The sequence below is a fragment of the Schistocerca americana genome, chromosome 5, assembly GCF_021461395.2.
Source record: "Schistocerca americana isolate TAMUIC-IGC-003095 chromosome 5, iqSchAmer2.1, whole genome shotgun sequence".
NCBI classification, from domain to species: Eukaryota; Metazoa; Arthropoda; class Insecta; order Orthoptera; family Acrididae; genus Schistocerca; species Schistocerca americana.
This window is the reverse complement of record NC_060123.1, coordinates 679,728,032-679,746,618: the sequence shown is the minus strand read 5'-3', so window position 1 is coordinate 679,746,618 and position 18,587 is coordinate 679,728,032. Positions and strand designations below refer to the sequence as shown.

At 43.8% G+C, this 18,587-nt stretch overlaps 1 protein-coding gene across 1 annotated transcript in view; it reads right to left on the bottom strand.

Moving 5' to 3' along the window:
• Positions 1-3,351: 3,351 nt before the first annotated feature.
• LOC124616629 (vegetative cell wall protein gp1-like) overlaps positions 3,352-18,587 on the bottom strand; it is a 60,240-nt gene continuing 45,004 nt past the window's right edge. The window contains exon 3 of the mRNA XM_047144954.1: positions 3,352-3,445. Within this exon, the coding sequence (XP_047000910.1) occupies positions 3,352-3,445 (94 nt within the window). The remainder of the gene's footprint in view (positions 3,446-18,587) is intronic.

Sequence of the window (18,587 nt, the reverse complement as noted above, 5' to 3'; positions counted from 1 at the left end):
TATCTCACTAGGGGTAAGATAGATACAGCCTACAGGAAAATTAAAGAGACCTTTGGAGAAAAGAGCCAATTGTATGAATATCAAGAGCTCAGATGGAAACCTAGTTCTAAGCAAAGAGGGGAAAGCAGAAAGGTGGAAGGAGTATATAGAGGGTCTATACAAGGGCGATGTACTTGAGGACAATATTATGGAAATGGAAGAGGATGTAGATGAAGATGAAATGGGAGATACGATACTGCGCGAAAAGTTTGACAGAGCACTGAAAGGCCTGAGTCGAAACAAGGCCCCGGGAGTAGACAACATTCCATTAGAACTACTGACGGCCTTGGGAGAGCCAGTCCTCACAAAACTCTACCATCTGGTGAGCAAGATGTATGAGACAGGCGAAATACCCTCAGACTTCAAGAAGAATATAATAATTCCAATCCCAAAGAAAGCAGATGTTGACAGATGTGAAAATTACCGAAGTATCAGTTTAATAAGTCACAGTTGCAAAATACTAACGCGAATTATTTACAAACGTATTGAAAGACTGGTAGAAGCCAACCTCGGGGAAGATCAGTTTGGATTCCGTAGAAATGTTGGACACGTGAGGAAATACTGACCTTACGACTTATCTTAGAAGAAAGATTAAGGAAAGGCAAACCTACATTTCTAGCATTTGTAGTCTTAGAGAAAGCTTTTGACAATGTTGACTAGAATACTCTCTTTCAAATTCTAAAGGTGCCAGGGGTAAAATACAGGGAGCGAAAGGCGATTTACAATTTATACAGAAACCAGATGGCAGTTATACGAGTCGAGGGGCATGAAAGGGAAGCAGTGGTTGGGAAGGGAGTGAGACAGGGTTGTAGCCTTTCCCCGATGTTATTCAATCTGTATATTGAGCAAGCAGTAAAGGAAACAAAAGAAAAATTTGGAGTAGGTATTAAAATCCAGGGAGAAGAAATAAAAACTTTGAGGTTCGTCGATGACATTGTAATTCTGTCAGAGACAGCAAAGGACTTGGGAGAGCAGTTGAACGGAATGGACTGTGTCTTGAAAGGAGGATATAAGATGAACATCAACAAAAGCAAAACGAAGATAATGGAATGTAGTCAAATTAAGTCGGGTGATGCTGAGGGAATTAGATTACGAAATGAGACACTTAAAGTAGTAAAGGAGTTTTTCTACTTGTGGAGCAAAATAACTGATGATGGTCGAAGTAGAGAGGATATAAAATGTAGACTGGCAATGGCAAGGAAAGCGTTTCTGAAGAAGAGAAATTTGTTTACATCGAGTATAGATTTAAGTGTCAGGAAGTCGTTTCTGAACGTATTTGTATGGAGTGTAGCCATGTATGGAAGTGAAACATGGACAATAAATAGTTTGGACAAGAAGAGAAGGTTTCGAAATGTGGTGCTACAGAAGAATGTTGAAGATTAGGTGGGTAGATCACGTAACTAATGAGGAGGTATTCAATAGTATTGGGGAGAAGAGAAATTTGTGGCACAACTTGACTAGAAGAAGCGGTCGGTTGGTAGGACATGTCCTGAGGCATCAAGAGATCACAAATTTAGCACTGGAGGGCAGCGTGGAGGGTAAAAATCGGAGACCAAGAGATGAATACACTGAGCAGATTCAGAAGGATGTAGGTTGCAGTAGGTACTGGGAGATGAAGGAGCTTGCACAGGATAGATTAGCATGGAGAGCTGCATCAAACCAGTCTCAGGACTGAAGACCACAACAACAACTTTTAGACAAATCACTTTACAAAATGTTTGACTTCCTTTTCAAAAATTTTATATGCTTTTCTTTTACAGACTATTTAGACTAACTGAAACGCTTGGCTTTAACACTGACTACTGATGAATTACGTATATCAAATATCTGTAAAATTTCATGGTTGTTCATTGTAATTTATTAGGAATTTAATGTGTGTGATACTCTGGGATAGGTATGTATACACTTAAAGATCAAGTTCATAGGTAAGACCTTAAAAATATAGTTACTGAGTGAAGCGATCATCGAAGAACCTCAGCGGGTGTCATGGGACGTCCGCCCCGAACAAATACAAAGAACAATAGAGAACAAAATGAGATGTCAAAAGAAAAAGTGTCAACGATGAACGTCAACAAGTGTAATAGGACGTCCGCCCTGAACAAATACAACGATCAGCTACGAACAAAATGAGATTAACAAAACAAAAAAAGGTAGAACGTCAGATCGTCGTACAAAGGCTCTCGTGTTCGAAACCCACTGATAGCAGCTTTCTTTCACAGGTTACGAGTCAAATTTTTATGTGGGAGAACATTCTTTTGACATGTAAAAGGACTTTTCGGAGTTTGTAGCATTTTCTTTTGACAGTCTGCTTTCGCTTCATTAGTTGAAAGTAGCAAATCTATAGAGTACATTCGTATAGATAGATATGGTGTTATCTATACAAATCTCCGCCATACGCTACTTTTAACTAACGAAGCGAAAGCAGACTGGCAAAAGAACATTGCTACAAACTCCGAAACGTCCTTTTACATGCCGGAAAAATGTTCTCCCATATAACAATTTTACGTCTAAACTGTTAAAGGAAGTCGCTACCAGTGAGTTTAGAACTCGGGACATTTCGGACGCTCATCTCACGCTCTACGAACTTACCTACCACAGATCTGTTCGTTAATGGCTCATAGATAGGCTTTACGTATACGCAGTAGTTATGGTGTTACATTTAACTACCTCATGTTCTATTGGACAACAGCACACAGCACGAACTAAATCGCTGTGTTTGGTTGATAATCGACACACAACGTTTGGCAACGATCTCAGTGTCTGACAGCTGAAGGTTTGGGTGTCAGAGTCCTACCAGAAATCGTTCTTCACGTGAACCAGCGGCGACCGGAACAGTAAAAGGGGGCAATGAGTGTGGTAGACAAAGTACCCTCCGACACACACCGTAAAGTAACTTGCAGAGTATAGACGTAGATGAAGATGTAGGATATCAGTTGGATGAGAGTTGCCACTTTGCATTGCGGGATGCATTTCCTACGTCGGCGAATCTTATGAAAGTGCCCTGTTTCACTTCTTTTATCAAGTGTAGCGTAAGCGCAGCAATCGATGTAGAAGGATTTTATTTCTCGTCCACACGAGCAGCTCATTCAGACTGAAAACGTACGAACTACACTTACAGGGTAGCGAATAATAATCCCAGAACGCTGTTGTATCCTGCGCAGGACGAGCCATCTAGAGGCAACAATTTACGCGCGACGGAAAACGTACAAAAAGGAAAACCAGCGTAGAGTGGCGTCAGAGGGAGGCAGAGACGCATGCGTGCGTGCGTGCATGTGTGTTCCCGCCTGGCGGCACGCGGCGGTCCGGGCGTGGTCACCGGGCGTCCTTGCGGCTCCTGACCGCCAAACCAGACCGCCGGAACCCCCCTGTCCTGGGCGGGCCCATCCCACAGTGCGCGCACTCGCTTCTGAACACACAAAAATCTCTAAGATACGGTACTGAACGAAACTGGACTGAAAATCCAGAAAATTTCTACGATCTGGTGCTCAATTAAACTGGCCCGCGCCTCCTTCTGACGGCCTGCATCGTGACCTTCGCCTTGTGGAGAACCGGGGCGTGCCGGGAGCGGGAGCGGGTTCTTGCCAGGAATGCGTCTCGTAGCGTCTGTAGCTCGATGAAACTTGGGCGATACATACACTACTGGCCATTAAAATTGCTACACCACGATGATGACGTGTTATAGACGCGAAATTTAACCGACGGGAAGAAGATGCTGTGATATGCAAATGGTTAGCTTTTCAGAGCATTCACACAAGGTTGGCGCCGGTGGCGACACCTACAACGTGCTGACATGAGGAAAGTTTCCAGCCGATTTCTCATACACAAACAACAGTTGACCGACGTTGCCTGGTGAAACGTTGTTGTGATGCCTCGTGTAAGGAGGAGAAATGCGTACCATCACGTTTCCGACTTTGATAAAGGTCGGATTGTAGCCTATCACGATTGCGGTTTATCGTATCGCGACATTGCTGATCGCGTTGGTCGAGATCCAATGACTATTAGCAGAATATGGAATAGGTGGGTTCAGGAGGGTAATACGGAACGCCGTGCTGGATCCCAACGGCCTCGTATCACTAGCAGTCGAGATGACAGCCATCTTATCCGCATGGCTGTAACGGATCGTGCAGCCACGTCTCGGTCCCTGAGTCAACAGATGGAGAAGTTTGCAAGACAACAACCATCTGCACGAAAAGTTCGACGACGTATGCAGCAGCATGGACTATCACCTCGGAGACCATGGCTGCGGTTACCCTTGACGATGCATCACAACACGAGCGCCTGCGATGCTTTACTCAACGACGAACCTGGGTGCACGAATGGCAAAACGTCATTTTTTCGGATGAAGCCAGGTTCTGTTTACAGCATTATGATGGTCGCATCCGTGTTTGGAGACATCGCGGTGAACGCACATTGGAAGCATGTATTTGTCATCGCTATACTGGCGTATCACCCGGCGTGGTGGTATGGGGTGCCATTGGTTACTCGTCTCGGTCACCTCTTTTTCGCGTTGACGGCACTTTGAACAGTGGACGTTACATTTCAGATGTGTTACGACCCGTGGCTCTACCCTTCATTCGATCCCTGCGAAACCCTACATTTCAGCACGATAATGCACGACTGCATTTTGCAGGCACTGTACGGGCCTTTCTGGATACAGAAAATGTTCGATTGCTGCCCTGGCCAGCACATTCTCCAGCTCTCTCACCAATTGAAAACGTCTGGTCAATGGTGGCCGACCAACTGGCTCGTTACAATACGCCAGTCACTACTCTTGATGAACTGTGGTATCGTGTTGAAGCTGCATGGGCCGCTGTACCCGTACACGCCATCCAAGCTCTGTTTGACTCAATGCCCAGGTGTATCAAGGCCGTTATTACGGCCAGAGGTGGTTGTTCTGGGTACTGATTTCTCAGGATCTGTGCACCCAAATTCCGTGAAAATGTAATCACATGACAGTTCTAGTATAATATATTTGTCCAATGAATACCCGTTTATCATCTGCATTTCTTCTTGCAATGGCCAGTAGTGTAGAAAGAACGGCTATAACACAGAAAGTAACTGAGAGAAATGCGTAATGAGACGAACGCAAATGGAACTTTTACTCAAAGACAATATTTACACTTAAGTCACCGCTACTTCTATCGGTCCCCTGAACATTACAGAATACGGGATACGGTTCTCAATAGTGTGTGCAATAACCACGGGCGGCACTCGTGTTCTGCAACGCGCTCCAGTATTGGCCTCAAGATTATTAAAGAGTCCTTGTGGCAGGGCGTTCCATTCCTCTACTAGCTGGATGGTCGTTAGCGCTGTAGTACGTCGCTCCAACGCAACCCAGACGTGGTCCATATAATTCAATCGGGCGAAGGAGAAGGCCAGTCGATTCAACGAATATCTTCTCGTTCGAAGAACTCCTCTATCTAACCTTCCATGCGGTAGCGCATCTTCGTCCATAAAAATTGTCACGGCAGAATGCACTCCTGAAAAGAGGCAATAGCGTTGGCTGGTGAGTATTCAAAGATTTTTTTTCTCTGCATCTACATGTACATCCATACTCCGCAAGCCACCTGACGGTGTGTGGCGGAGGGTACTTTGAGTACCTCTATCGGTTCTCCCTTCTATTCCAGTCTCGTATTGTTCTGTGTGGGCTCTAATCTCTCTGATTTTATCCTCATGGTCTCTTCGCGAGATATATGTAGGAGGGAGCAATATACTGCTTCACTCCTCTGTGAAGGTATGTTCTCGAAACTTCAACAAAAGCCCTTTTGCAGAGTCTTCCACTGGAGTTTATCTATCATCTCCGTAACGCTTTCGCGATTACTAAATGATCCTGTAACGAAGCGCGCTGCTCTCCGTTGGATCTTCTCTGTCTCTTCTATCAACCCTATCTGGTACGGATCCCAAACTGGAGAGCAATATTCAAGCAGTGGGCGAACAAGTGTACTGTAACATACTTCCTTTGTTTTCGGATTGCATTTCCTTAGTATTCTTCCAGTGAATCTCAGTCTGGCATCTGCTTTACAGGAGATCAAATTTATATGATCATTCCATTTTAAATCACTCCTAATGCCTACTCCCAGATAATTTATGGAATTAACTGCTTCCAGTTGCTGACATGCTATATTGTAGCTAAATGATAAAGGATCTTTCTTTCTGTGTATTCGCAGCACATTGCACTTGTCTACATTGAGATACAATTGCCATTCCCTGCACCATGCGTCAATTCGTTGCAGATCCTCCTGCATTTCAGTACAATTTTCCATTGTTACAACCTCTCTATATTCCACAGCATCATCCGCAAAAAGACTCAGTGAACTTCCCATGTTATCCACAAGGCCATTTATGTATGTTGTGAATAGCAACGGTCCTACGACACTTCCCTGCGGCACACCTGAAATCACTCTTACTTCGGAAGACTTCTCTCCATTCAGAATGACATGCTGCGTTCTGTTATCTAGGAACTCTTCAATCGAACCACACAATTGGTCTGATAGTGCATATGCTCTTACTTTGTTCATTAAACTACTGTGGGGAACTGTATCAAACACCTTGCGGAAGTCAAAAAACACGGCATCTACCTGGGAACCCATGTCTATGGCCCTCTGAGTCTCGTGGACGAATAGCGCGAGCTGGGTTTCTAACGATCGTCTTTTTTCGAAACCCATGCTGATTCCTACAGAGTAGATTTCTAGACTCCATAAAAGTCATTGTACTCGAACATAATACGTGTTCCAAAATTCTACAACTGATCGACGTTACAGATATAGGTCTATAGTCCTGCACATCTGTTCGACGCCCCTTCTTGAAAACTGGGATGACCTGTGCCCTTGTCCAATCCTTTGGAACGCTATGCTCTTCTAGAGACCTACGGTACACCGCTGCGAGAAGCGGGGCAAATTCCTTCCTTAGGACTAGCGTCTGATAATAACGTGATTATCAGGAATACCTTCTTATAAAAACTAATCTTTATTCACGACAGACTGTTTCAGCATTTGTCACCATTGTCAAGTACTCACGGAAAAATTCCTGTAGTAGTTGGTGTTAGAGCTGCACCTTTTTTAAACTGAAGTCAGCTGGTAGGTATACCTGCTTAAAGGAAGTGAATCTAACTAAGGGCTCACCTCCAGAGGATGTAATGTTTCCAAGTAGAGAAGGAATTAGCATATTTCATCAAAATATAAGAGGTATTAGAGATAAAGTTAGTGAACTGCTAATAGATGTTAACTCTGAAATTATTGATATATCAGAGCACCACTTAAATAATTTGATAATTCAGAGGCTTCCTTTACCAGGCTACAGATTAGCTGGCTGTTTCTCAAGGAGTTCCTTGCGGGGTGGGGGAGTGGCTCTGTACGTAAAAAACAGTATTTCATTTCAGTACATAGACGTATCACGACACTGCGCTGAACAGATATTTGAAATCTGAGCAACATTAGTTGAATTTAGTGAAACTAAACTTCTAATTGCTGTTGTTTATAGGTCCCCTAACTCCGACTTCAGAGCATTTTTGCTTAAGCTAGAGAGGGTTCTTGATTCACTTTGTAGGAAGTACCAGAAAGTAGTTATATGTGGTGGCTTCAATATTAATTTTGTACATGATTGTACAAGGAAATGGATGTTGGTAGATCTCCTAAATTCATATGATCTGATGCAAACTGTGTTTTTTCCAACTAGGGTGCAGGGGAATAGTAGCACAGTCATAGACAATATTTTTATTCATTCTTCATTACTAGATGGGCATTCTGTTAGTAAAAGGGTCAATGGCCTTTCAGACCATGATGCACAAATTTTAACATTAAAAGGTTTTTGTACTCAAACCAACGTCGTATTTAATTACAAACTACGTAGGAAAGTTAATCCAACACCAAGCAGGCGGACTTGATGGTCTGAAACAGGATACTTATGAAGGCTATAAAGAAAAGTACGTAGCTGCTGGAATACTTAACTTTAATCCATCATTTGTATACAGCGCTCTTGATTAGACATTCTTTAGACGATAATTATCAATTGTTTTGTAAGGCTGATGGCGCCTTGCTAGGTCGTAGCCATGGACTTAGCTGAAGGCTATTCTAACTATCTGCTCGGCTAATGAGCGATGCTTCGTCAGTGTAGTCGCTAGCAATGTCGTCCGTACAACTGGGGCGAGTGCTATTCCGTATCTCGAGACCTGCCTTGTGGTGGCGCTCGGTCTGCGATCACACAGTGGCGACACGCGGGTCCGACATGTACTAAGGGACCGCGGCCGATTTAAAGCTACTACCTGGCAAGTGTGGTGTCTGGCGGTGACACCACAGATATCATGTAGAACAAAACGGGAATTATATCAAAATGTTAGAAGTAGTCACAATCAAGCTACGGTGGCCCAGTACAAATAGTATTGTAAGGTGCTTAAAAATGTTATTAGCAAGGCAAAAAGTATGTGGTATGCAAATAGAATAGCTAATTCACAGGATAAAATTAAAGCCACATGGTCAGTTGTGAAGGAAGTGTCTGGTCAGCAACACAAGGTTGATGTGATAATGTCAGTCCGCAGTAATAATATTTCTGTTACTGATAAATCAGATATATGTACAGTATTTAACAACCATTTTCTGAGCATTGCTGGTGAATTAAATAAAAATTTAGTTTGTACAGGAAATCATATAAATTTCTTAGCAAATGCCTTTCCGATATTGACGTCTGAAATACTCCTCTGTGATACAGACAAGAGGGAGATTGAGTCAATAATTAAATCACTAAGGACTCTCATGGTTATGATGGAGTGTCTAGTAGAATATTAAAGTACTGTCTGCACATGTTAGCCCTGTATTTAGCCATATTTGTAATTTTTCCTTTAGGAATGGTCAGTTTCCTAAGCGATTAAAGTACTCAGTAGTAAAGCCGCATTATAAAAAGGGAGAAAGGGATAATGTAGACAATTTTAGACCTATTTCTATGCCATCAGTGTTTGCAAAAGTTATCGAAAAGGCTGTGTATGTAAGGTTAATTGATCATTTTATATCACACGATTTGCTATCATATGTACAGTTCGGCTTTAGAAGTCGTTTGACAACTGAAAATTCTATATTCTCTTTTCTCTGTGAGGTACTGGATGGCCTAAACAAAAAGTTTCGAATGCTTGGCGTATTTTTTTTATTTAACAAAGGCATTTGACTGTGTTGATCTCACAATATTGCTCCAGAAGTTGGATCATTACGGAATAAGGGGAGCAGCTCACAATTGGTTCACCTCTTACTTTAGCAACAGGCAGCTAAAGGTCATTATTCACAATGTTGATAACGGCTGTGATGTGGGATCTGAGTGGGGTGCTGTCAAGTGGGGGGTGCCCCAGGGATCAGTGTTGGGGCCGCTCCTGTTCCTTATTTATATAAACGATATGCCCTCTAGTATTATGGGTAACTCTAAAATATTTCTGTTTGCTGATGACACTAGCTTGGTAGTAACGGATGCTGTGTGCAACATTGACTCGGTTTCAAGTAGTGCAGTACATGACCTAAGTTCATGGCTTGTAGAAAATAAACTAACATTAAATCACAGTAAGACTCAGTTTTTACAGTTTCTAACACACAATTCAACAAAACCCGACGTTTTAATCTCACAGAACGGGCATATGATTAGTGAAACTGAACAGTTCAAATTCCTAGGTGTTCAGATAGATAGTAAGCTGTCGTGGAAAGCCCACGTTCAGGATCTTGTTCAGACTTAATACTGCCATTTTCACTATTCGAACGGTATCGAAAGTGAGTGATACTTCGACATGTAAATTAGTCTAGTTTGCATATTTTCATTCACTTATGTCGTATGGTATTATGTTTTGGAGTAACTCTTCCCATTCTAGAAGGATATTTTTGGCTCAGAAACGGGCGGTTCGGGCAATAAGTGGTGTCAGTTCACGAACCTCTTGTCGACCTCTGTTCACGAGTCTGGGTATTTCGACATTGGCCTCTCAATATGTATATTCCTTATTGTCGTTTCTTGTTACCAATATTAGTTTATTTCCAACAATAAGCAGCTTTCACTCGGTTAATACTCAGCAGAAATCAAACCTCCATTTGAATTGGACTTCATAACTCTTGTGCAAAAAGGTGTGCAGTGTACTGCTGCATCCATTTTCAATAAGCTGCCACTCGAATTCAAAAATCTTAGCAGTAATCCACGCTCTTTCAAATCGAAACTGAAGAGTTTCCTCATGGGTCACTCCTTCTACTCTGTCGAGGAGTTCCTTGAAAAATTAAGCTGATTCTCATTGTAATGCTGATAGCGTTTGCTTAAACTTACGGACTGATTTTCTTTCAAGTTCATGAACATTTATTTTTATCTGTTATTACTTTTATGTTGTAAGTTCATGTACTGACACGTTCCATGACATTGGAGATTTTCTCCTCAATTTGGTCCTACGGAGCTTAACATGTAAATAAATAAATAAATAATAAATCCATCTAGAATGCTGTGACGTCCATATTACGTCGTTAGTGAACTGTATTACAGCTGTCATTATTTTGATAAAATGGTAAATTACGTTAATAGATCGAAAATAATACGTTAATTATGGACTGACAGTAGTCTGAAAGTTCATATCTTACGACGCTTATATTTGTAAACAGCTCATCTCTTACGATACTATATGTTTGTAAACATATAGCGTCTGAACAGTCAAACCATAACCTATTAATTTCGATGTATTTACGTCATTTACCACTTTATCAAAACAGGGACAGCTGTAATACAGTTCACTAACGACGTAATATGAACGACACATCACTCTAGACGTACTTGACGATGGCGATAAATGCCGAAACAGTCTGACGTGAATGAAGTTTAGGTATTATAAGCAGGAACATTTTTGTAATAATTATGTCAATATCAATTCAAAGATTTAGAGCTCAGTACGTCCTCGTGACATACACCGTAACACAAGGAATACCAAAACGATCATTACCGTTGAGTGCATTATGTATTCCCGCCTCTTGCGATATGTGCATACACCCGGCAATGCTAAGACGTGGTATGAGCGGCAATTTTTACCGAAGCAGCATGGGCGTACGGTGTGCAGTTGGCACACATAGCAGACGGTGCACGCGCGTAGTTTCGGCAATCGCGGTAGCCGGATGCATCCTCTCGTGACGTGTCCGGATTCCTACCTTGACTACTTTGCGCACTTCTGGCTGCAAGGTGAAGGGTGGCAAGAAAATGCTGCCAGCTTATATGGCGCCAGAATTCCGAACCAGCTTTCACGAACGTTCCAAACCCAAACGCCGCCGACTAGAGTCTGCGTCAGAGTGGTACGGACAGCGTGTTTTCATTAGTGTGACTGCATAGTTGGTGTGGCTCCGTCAAAAAACATGAGCCGCACTGACAACCTTATAGGGGATGTTGCACTGACGTCACCTAGTGCTTCTTATACGGTCGGGTTGGGCCGACTTCCAGGCCCTTAGGTTGTCCATTCTGAAGTGGTGATACTCGAGCACAGGGAAAGAAAGGACTTCACTCGAACGAGAGTGCCCGCGAAGCCAGTTTGAGCTAAACTGCTCTTTATCCTTCAGGGGCGTACGTTGTCTTGCGACATTTTTTTAATGTGCTTGGCGGGTATGAAAATCATTTTAACCTCATTATGCAATGGAGATCCTATACTGCAGTAACACGCCGGTGGGTCGAGAACGTCGACCAAAACTACAGGGGTTCGCAGAAAGTAATGCACCGCATTTTTTCCTTCAACAATTCTTTACTGAACATAATGAGAATTACGCACACGAAAGAAGTTGTTTTATCTACACACTTTATTTTCCACGTAATCTCCATCTTGTTATATGGCCTTTCTCTAGCACAATTTTCCTTTTTTTTGGGGGGGGGGGGGTCTGAAGAGATGATCCTTGATGACTTATTCTTCTAGGATGGCATGTAAGGATAAAAGGAAAACACTTTATTTATTACACATTCGGTTAGGCTTGGGCACTCAATGGGTCTTTAGCCTGGTGTCTTTGGTGATATCTATCTACTGTGGAGGGTGTTATGTGTGACTGCTTCCTCGTGTTATGACAGATTGCCTATGAGTGGTGAAACGTTATTGACTTCGGTACTCGATACTTGTGCCATCTTGCAGGGTTTACCGTTCCTACCGATTCTAATTGTCGAACTTCGTCCCTAAGGGCATCGATTTTGTCAAAAACTCGTAGAGCCTTGTCATGGACCTTCTCTTGTATAGTGGTCTCGTGGTGTGCGGTGCGGATGTCACCGTTTCTTGTCCACCATGGAGCTCCTGTGATCCATCGATAGCAAATGTTTTGCAGCGCTTGGAGTTTGTTGTAGTTGGAGACGCACGTAGTTCCCCACGAGGTGGAGCCATATAACGTTGTGGGCTCCACCGTTGCCTTATACAATTGGAGTTTAGTCTTAGGGTTGAGATCCTTACTCTTCAGGAACGGAATCAATGACCTGGCTACCGCCTTCTTGTCGTCAATATGCTGCCTAAAGAGTAATTTTTTGTCAAGGTAGACACCGAGATACTTCAATTCCGGCAACCATGGGATAAATTGATCAGCTATTTGGAGTCTGTCGTCCAGAACTGGTTTCCTCCGTGTGAACAGAACGGCTGCCGTCTTCGTCAGGTTGATCGTTATCTTATTTTGCAGCGCCCAGCGTTCCATTACAGCAAGTTGCCGTTGCATCCTAGCGATCAGCTGGTCCAAGTGTCGTCCAGTTGTCAGAAACGCCGTATGGTCCGCATAAAAACTCGCCGTAACAAGGGGACTGTTGGGATGTCATTTATATATAAGTTGAAAAGCAGAGGCGAAATTACAGAGCCCCGCGGAATTCCTGCGGAGATCAGTTTCATTTCTGAGTTTTTACTGTCGACTCGGACGTACAGTTTCCTGTCCTGCAGACAGCTGTCTATGAGTCCAATGCAACAACACGCAATAGGGGTAGTGCGATGCAGTTTGACGATAAGGTTGGGCCACCACACCTTATCGTAAGCTTTTTCGATGTCAAGGAATACACCAATAGTGAAGCGCTACTTGTTGTATCCTTTTTGTATCCGTTCGGTGATCCGTAGAAGTTGAAGTTCGGCAGATAACTTGTCCTTGTAACCAAATTGTTCGGGTCGTATAACATCATGCGCTGTAAGCGTGTCATGAAGCCTCTTCAACAGCACTCCCTCGAGCACCTTGACATGGGTCGGCAACAGGCTAATTGGCCGGTAACTGTTGGGTTCTGCTACGTCTTTACCTGGCTTTGGCAGTGGAACTATTCGAGCCGTCTTCCATGCCGTAAGAAAATATCCCTGAAGAAGACAGCTGTTGAGAATTCGGGTAAGGAGCACAGTTGGCTTCCTGGACAACTGATTCAAACCGGTGTTGCTTGTGGAGTCGTTGCTCGGCGCGCGAAATAAGAGCGCGTACGCCCTGTCAGTGCCAACTCTTTCCTGGTGGCGGAGCCAGTGCTTCGCTGTGTGAACTTCCTTTGCTGTCTGACAGATGCAGCGCCAACTGCCGAGTCGCTGTGCGTCCGTCCGCACGAATGACAACCTGAGCTCGGAAACATGCCAGGTGTGACAGCCGTGGCTGGTCTCTCCGACCGCTGCAAATCGTGGAGCTCCGCCGAACCTCCTTCTGATGACCTTACCTTCCGTTCCCAGCGACTAACTGTACTTCTGTCGACAACAGATGCTCCGTAGACTTTGCACAAGCGTTTGTTAATGTTACCCACAGTTTCTTTCTCTGCAGCGAGAAATTCAATGACGGCACCTTGCTTGTAGCGTACATCACCTACAGACGCCATTTTGAAACTGTCCTGCAGGTACGCTATCTGTCGGAAGGGACGGAAACTTGGCGCGTTCGCTCAGGAGACTTCAAGTAATACATACGTAACGTTTCGCAATCGTAGCATTGTTTTCGGGTGAGAAAAAAAATGCAGTGCATTGCTTCCTGGGCAACCCTCGTAATTTGTAGGAGATATTTACGTGTTAAGTTCTCCAACTCATTTAGTATACATCCAATCCAGCCGTGACTACGGTCATTACATTCGCAATTTCCCTTCCTGCAGGATCTCTCATTGGGTTTTGTATCAGGTACATAATTCGGCACGGTTTCTTTGTAATCGCTGGACGAAACACTCGCTAAGGGCTTTTCACATAGCTCGAAGACATCTACGAAAACTCAAGTAAGTTTAGTCTTCGTGCGTTTCCAGTATAGTAAGAATATACACTATTGGCCATTAAAATAGCTACACTAAGAATAAATGCAGATGATAAATGGTTATTCATTGCAAAAATATATTATACTAGTACTGACATGTGATTACATTTTCACTCAATTTGGGTGCATAGATCCTGAGAAATCAGTACCTAGAACAACCACCTCTGGCCGTAATAAGGGCCTTGGTACGCCTGGGCATTGAGTCAAACAGAGCTTGGATGGCGTGTACAGGTAGAGCTGCCCATTCAGCTTCAACACGGCACCACAGTTCATGAGTAGTGATTGGCGTATTGTGACGAGCCAGTTGCTCGGCTACCATTGACCAGACCTTTCAGTTGGTGAGAGACCTGTAGAATGTGCTGGCCAGGGCAGCAGTCGAACATTTTCTGTATCCAGAAAGGCCCGTACAGGACCTGCAACATGCGCTCGTGCATTATCCTGCTGAATTGTAGAGTTTCACAGGGATCGAATGAAGGGTAGAGCCACGGGTCGTAACACATCTGAAATGTAACGTCCACTGTTCAAAGTGCTGTCAATGCGAACAAGAGGTGACCGAGACGTGTAACCAATACCATCACGCCGGGTGATACGCCAGTATGGCGATGACGAATACACGCTTCCATTGTGCGTTCACCGTGATGTCGCCAAACACGGATGCGACCATCATGATGCTGGATGGATCCGAAAAAATGACGTTTTGCCATTCGTGCACCCAGGTTCGTCGTTGAGTACACCATCGCAGGGGCTCCTGTCTGCGATGCAGCGTCAAAGATAACCGCTGCCACGGTCTCCTAGCTGATAGTCCATGCTGCTGCAAACGTCGTCGAACTGTTCGTGCAGATGGTTGTTGTCTTGCAAACTTCCCCATCTGTTGACTCAGGGATAGAGACGTGGCTGCACGATCCGTTACAGCCATGCGGATAAGATGCCTGTGATCTCGACTGCTAGTGATACGAAGCCGTTGGGATCCAGCACGGCGTTCAATATTACCCTCATGAACCCACAGCTTCCATATTCTGCTAACAGTCATTGGATCTCGACCAACGCGATCAGCAATGTCGCGATACGATAAACTGCAATTACGATAGGTTACAATCCGACCTTTATCAAAGTCGGAAACGTGATGGTACGCATTTCTCCACCTTACACGAGCTATCACAACGACGTTTCCCCAGGCAACGCCGGTCAACTGCTGTTTGTGTATGAGAAATCGGTTGGAAACTTTCCTCATGTCAGCACGTTGTAGGTGTCGCCACCGGCGCCATCCTTGTGTGAATGCTCTGAAAAGCTAATCATTTGCATATCACAGCATCTTCTTCCTATCGGTTAAATTTCGCGTCATCTTCGTAGTGTAGAAATTTTAATGGCCAATAGTGTACATTATTAAATTTGCAATTGATTTGGAGGTCTGCAGTATGCAAAATTTAATGCACAGATTTACCACGTCTCGGAGTAAATACGGATCTAACCGCGAATCGAGTTGAAATGAAGTAGGATGACACACACGTTTAGGTCATTCTATACTGCTTAAACGACGTGCTTTAGGTTTCGACAGTCGCTACGTGCCGTGTCAATCTCTCAGTAACCAGTGACCAGATGTTTCAAGTGGCTGAGAGGTCTGGAGAAGGTTCTGGCCAGTACATCTCTCGAACATCTTCTGTATCAAGGTACGTCGGGATAGCATCGGCAACAAGCGACCTTGTGTAATCTTGTTGGGAGACAACACCACAGAGGCCCAGAATATAGTCCACGGCTACAGGCGCTAACTTGTCAGAAATGTAATGGCTGTTTCCGCTGTGGGGCTCAGAATGATTGTATCGTGTACCGAGTGGTACCCCTTACCATCACGCAGATATTGGACCCTACTACCTTAAGGAATTCAATCTTGCAACGTTTATTGTCGTTGGAGCCTCCATACGTGGAAACAACCATAGCAGTGCTGTACGTCGTAGAAGCGGGACTCGTCCGAAAGTACGACGTGCTGCCGCTCTGATGTCCGGGGCGAACCGCGGTCAGCGTGCTTGGCTCTGCCGCCGACTTGAGGGGAGCCGCAACAACACCCGCGGTGCTGACAGTCAATTGCGTTCCACATGTCGTCCCATTCTCCGGGTTGATACTCATCTTGCCTGTAATATATTACAATTTAGACCAGCCACTTTAAATTCGTGATAAGACACACACTGGGTTTTGACAGCAGATTGTTGTTGTTGTGGTCTTCAGTCCTGAGACTGGTTTGATGCAGCTCACCATGCTACTCTGTCCTATGCAAGCTTCTTCATCTCCCAGTACCTACTGCAGCCTACATCCTTCTGAATCTGCTTAGTGTATTCACCTCTTGGTCTCCCTCTACGATTTTTACCCTCCATGCTGCCCTCCAATACTAAATGGTGATCCCTTTATGCCTCAGATGTGCCCTACCAAGTTTGACAGAGCACTGAAAGGCCTGAGTCGAAACAAGGACCCGAGAGTAGACAACATTCCATTGGAACTACTGATGGCCTTGGGAGAGCCAGTCCTGACAAAACTCTACCATCTGGTGAGCAAGATGTATGAGACAGGCGAAATACCCTCAGACTTCAAGAAGAATATAATAATTCCAATCCCAAAGAAAGCAGGTGTTGACAGATGTGAAAATTACCGAACTATCAGTTCAATAAATCACGGCTGCAAAATACTGACGCGAATTCTTTACAGACGAATGGAAAAACTGGTAGAAGCCGACCTCGGCGAAGATCAGTTTGGATTCCGTGGAAAAGTTGGAACACGTGAGGCAATACTGACCCTACGACTTATCTTAGAAAATAGATTAAGAAAAGGCAAACCTACAATTCTAGCATTTGTAGACTTAGAGAAAGCTTTCGACAATGTTGACTAGACTACTCTATTTCAAATTCTAAAGGTGGCAGGGGTAAAATACCGGGAGCGGAAGGCTATTTACAATTTGTACAAAAAGCAGATGGCAGTTATAAGAGTCGAGGGGCATGAAAGGGAAGCAGCGGTTGGGAAGGTAATGAGACAGGATTGTAGTCTGTCCCCAATGTTATTTAATCTGTATATTGAGCAAGCAGTAAAGGAAACAAAAGAAAAATTCGGTGTAGGTATTAAAGTCCATGGAAAAGAAATAAAAACGTTGAGGTTCGACGATAACATTGTAATTCTGTCAGAGACAGCAAAGGACCTGGAAGAGCAGTTGAACGGAATGGACAGTGTCTTGAAAGGAGGATATAAGATGAACATCAACAAAAGCAAAACGAGGATAATGTAATGTAGCCGAATTAAGTCGGGTGATGCTGAGGGAATTAGATTAGGAAATGAGACACTTAAAGTAGTAAAGGAATTCTGCTATTTGTGGAGCAAAATAACTGATGATGGTTGAAGTAGAGAGGATATAAAATGTAGACTGGCAATGGCAAATAAAGCGTTTCTGAAGCAGAGAAATTTGTTAACATCGAGTATAGATTTAAGCGTCAGGAAGTCGTTTCTGAAAGTATTTGTATGTAGCGTAGCCTTGTATGGAAGTGAAACATGGACGATAAATAGTTTGGACAAGAAGAGAAGGTTTCGAAATGTGGTGCTACAGAAGAATGGTGAGGATTAGATGGGTAGATCACATAACTAATGAGGAGGTATTGGATAGAATTGTGGAGAAGAGGAGTTTGTGGCACAACTTGACAAGAAGAAGGGACCGGTTGGTAGGACATGTTCTGAGGCATCAGGGGATCACAAATTTAGCATTGGAGGGCAGCGTGGAGGGTAAAAATCGTAGAGAGAGACCAAGAGATGAATACACTAAGCAGATTCGAAATGATGTAGGTTGCAGTAAGTACTGGAAGATGAAGAAGCTTGCACTGGATAGAGTAGCATGTAGAGCTGCATCAAACCAGTCTCAGGACTGAAGACAACAACAACAACATGTCCTACCAACCGGTCCCTTCTTCTTGTCAAGTTCATCTTATATCCTCCTTTCAAGACACTGTCCATTCCGTTCAACTGCTCTTCCAGGTCCTTTGCTGTCTCTGACAGAATCACAATGTCATCTGCGAACCTCAAACTTTTTATTTCTTCTCCATGGATTTTAATTCCTACTCCTAATTTTTCTTTTGTTTCCTTTACTGCTTGCTCAGTATACAGATTGAATAACATCGGGAATAGGCTATAACCCTATCTTATTCCCTTCCCAACCACTGCTTCCCGACAGCCGATTATCTGTGGGTAAAATATACAAGATTGTTTAGACAAAAATCGGACAAATGACAGTAAGTTTCGCGATCTGAGGGTTCTGTAGAAACTTGATTGTGCGTGTCGACTGTCCACTCACAATAATATGACCACCGCCTATGTTCGACGTCAACGTGC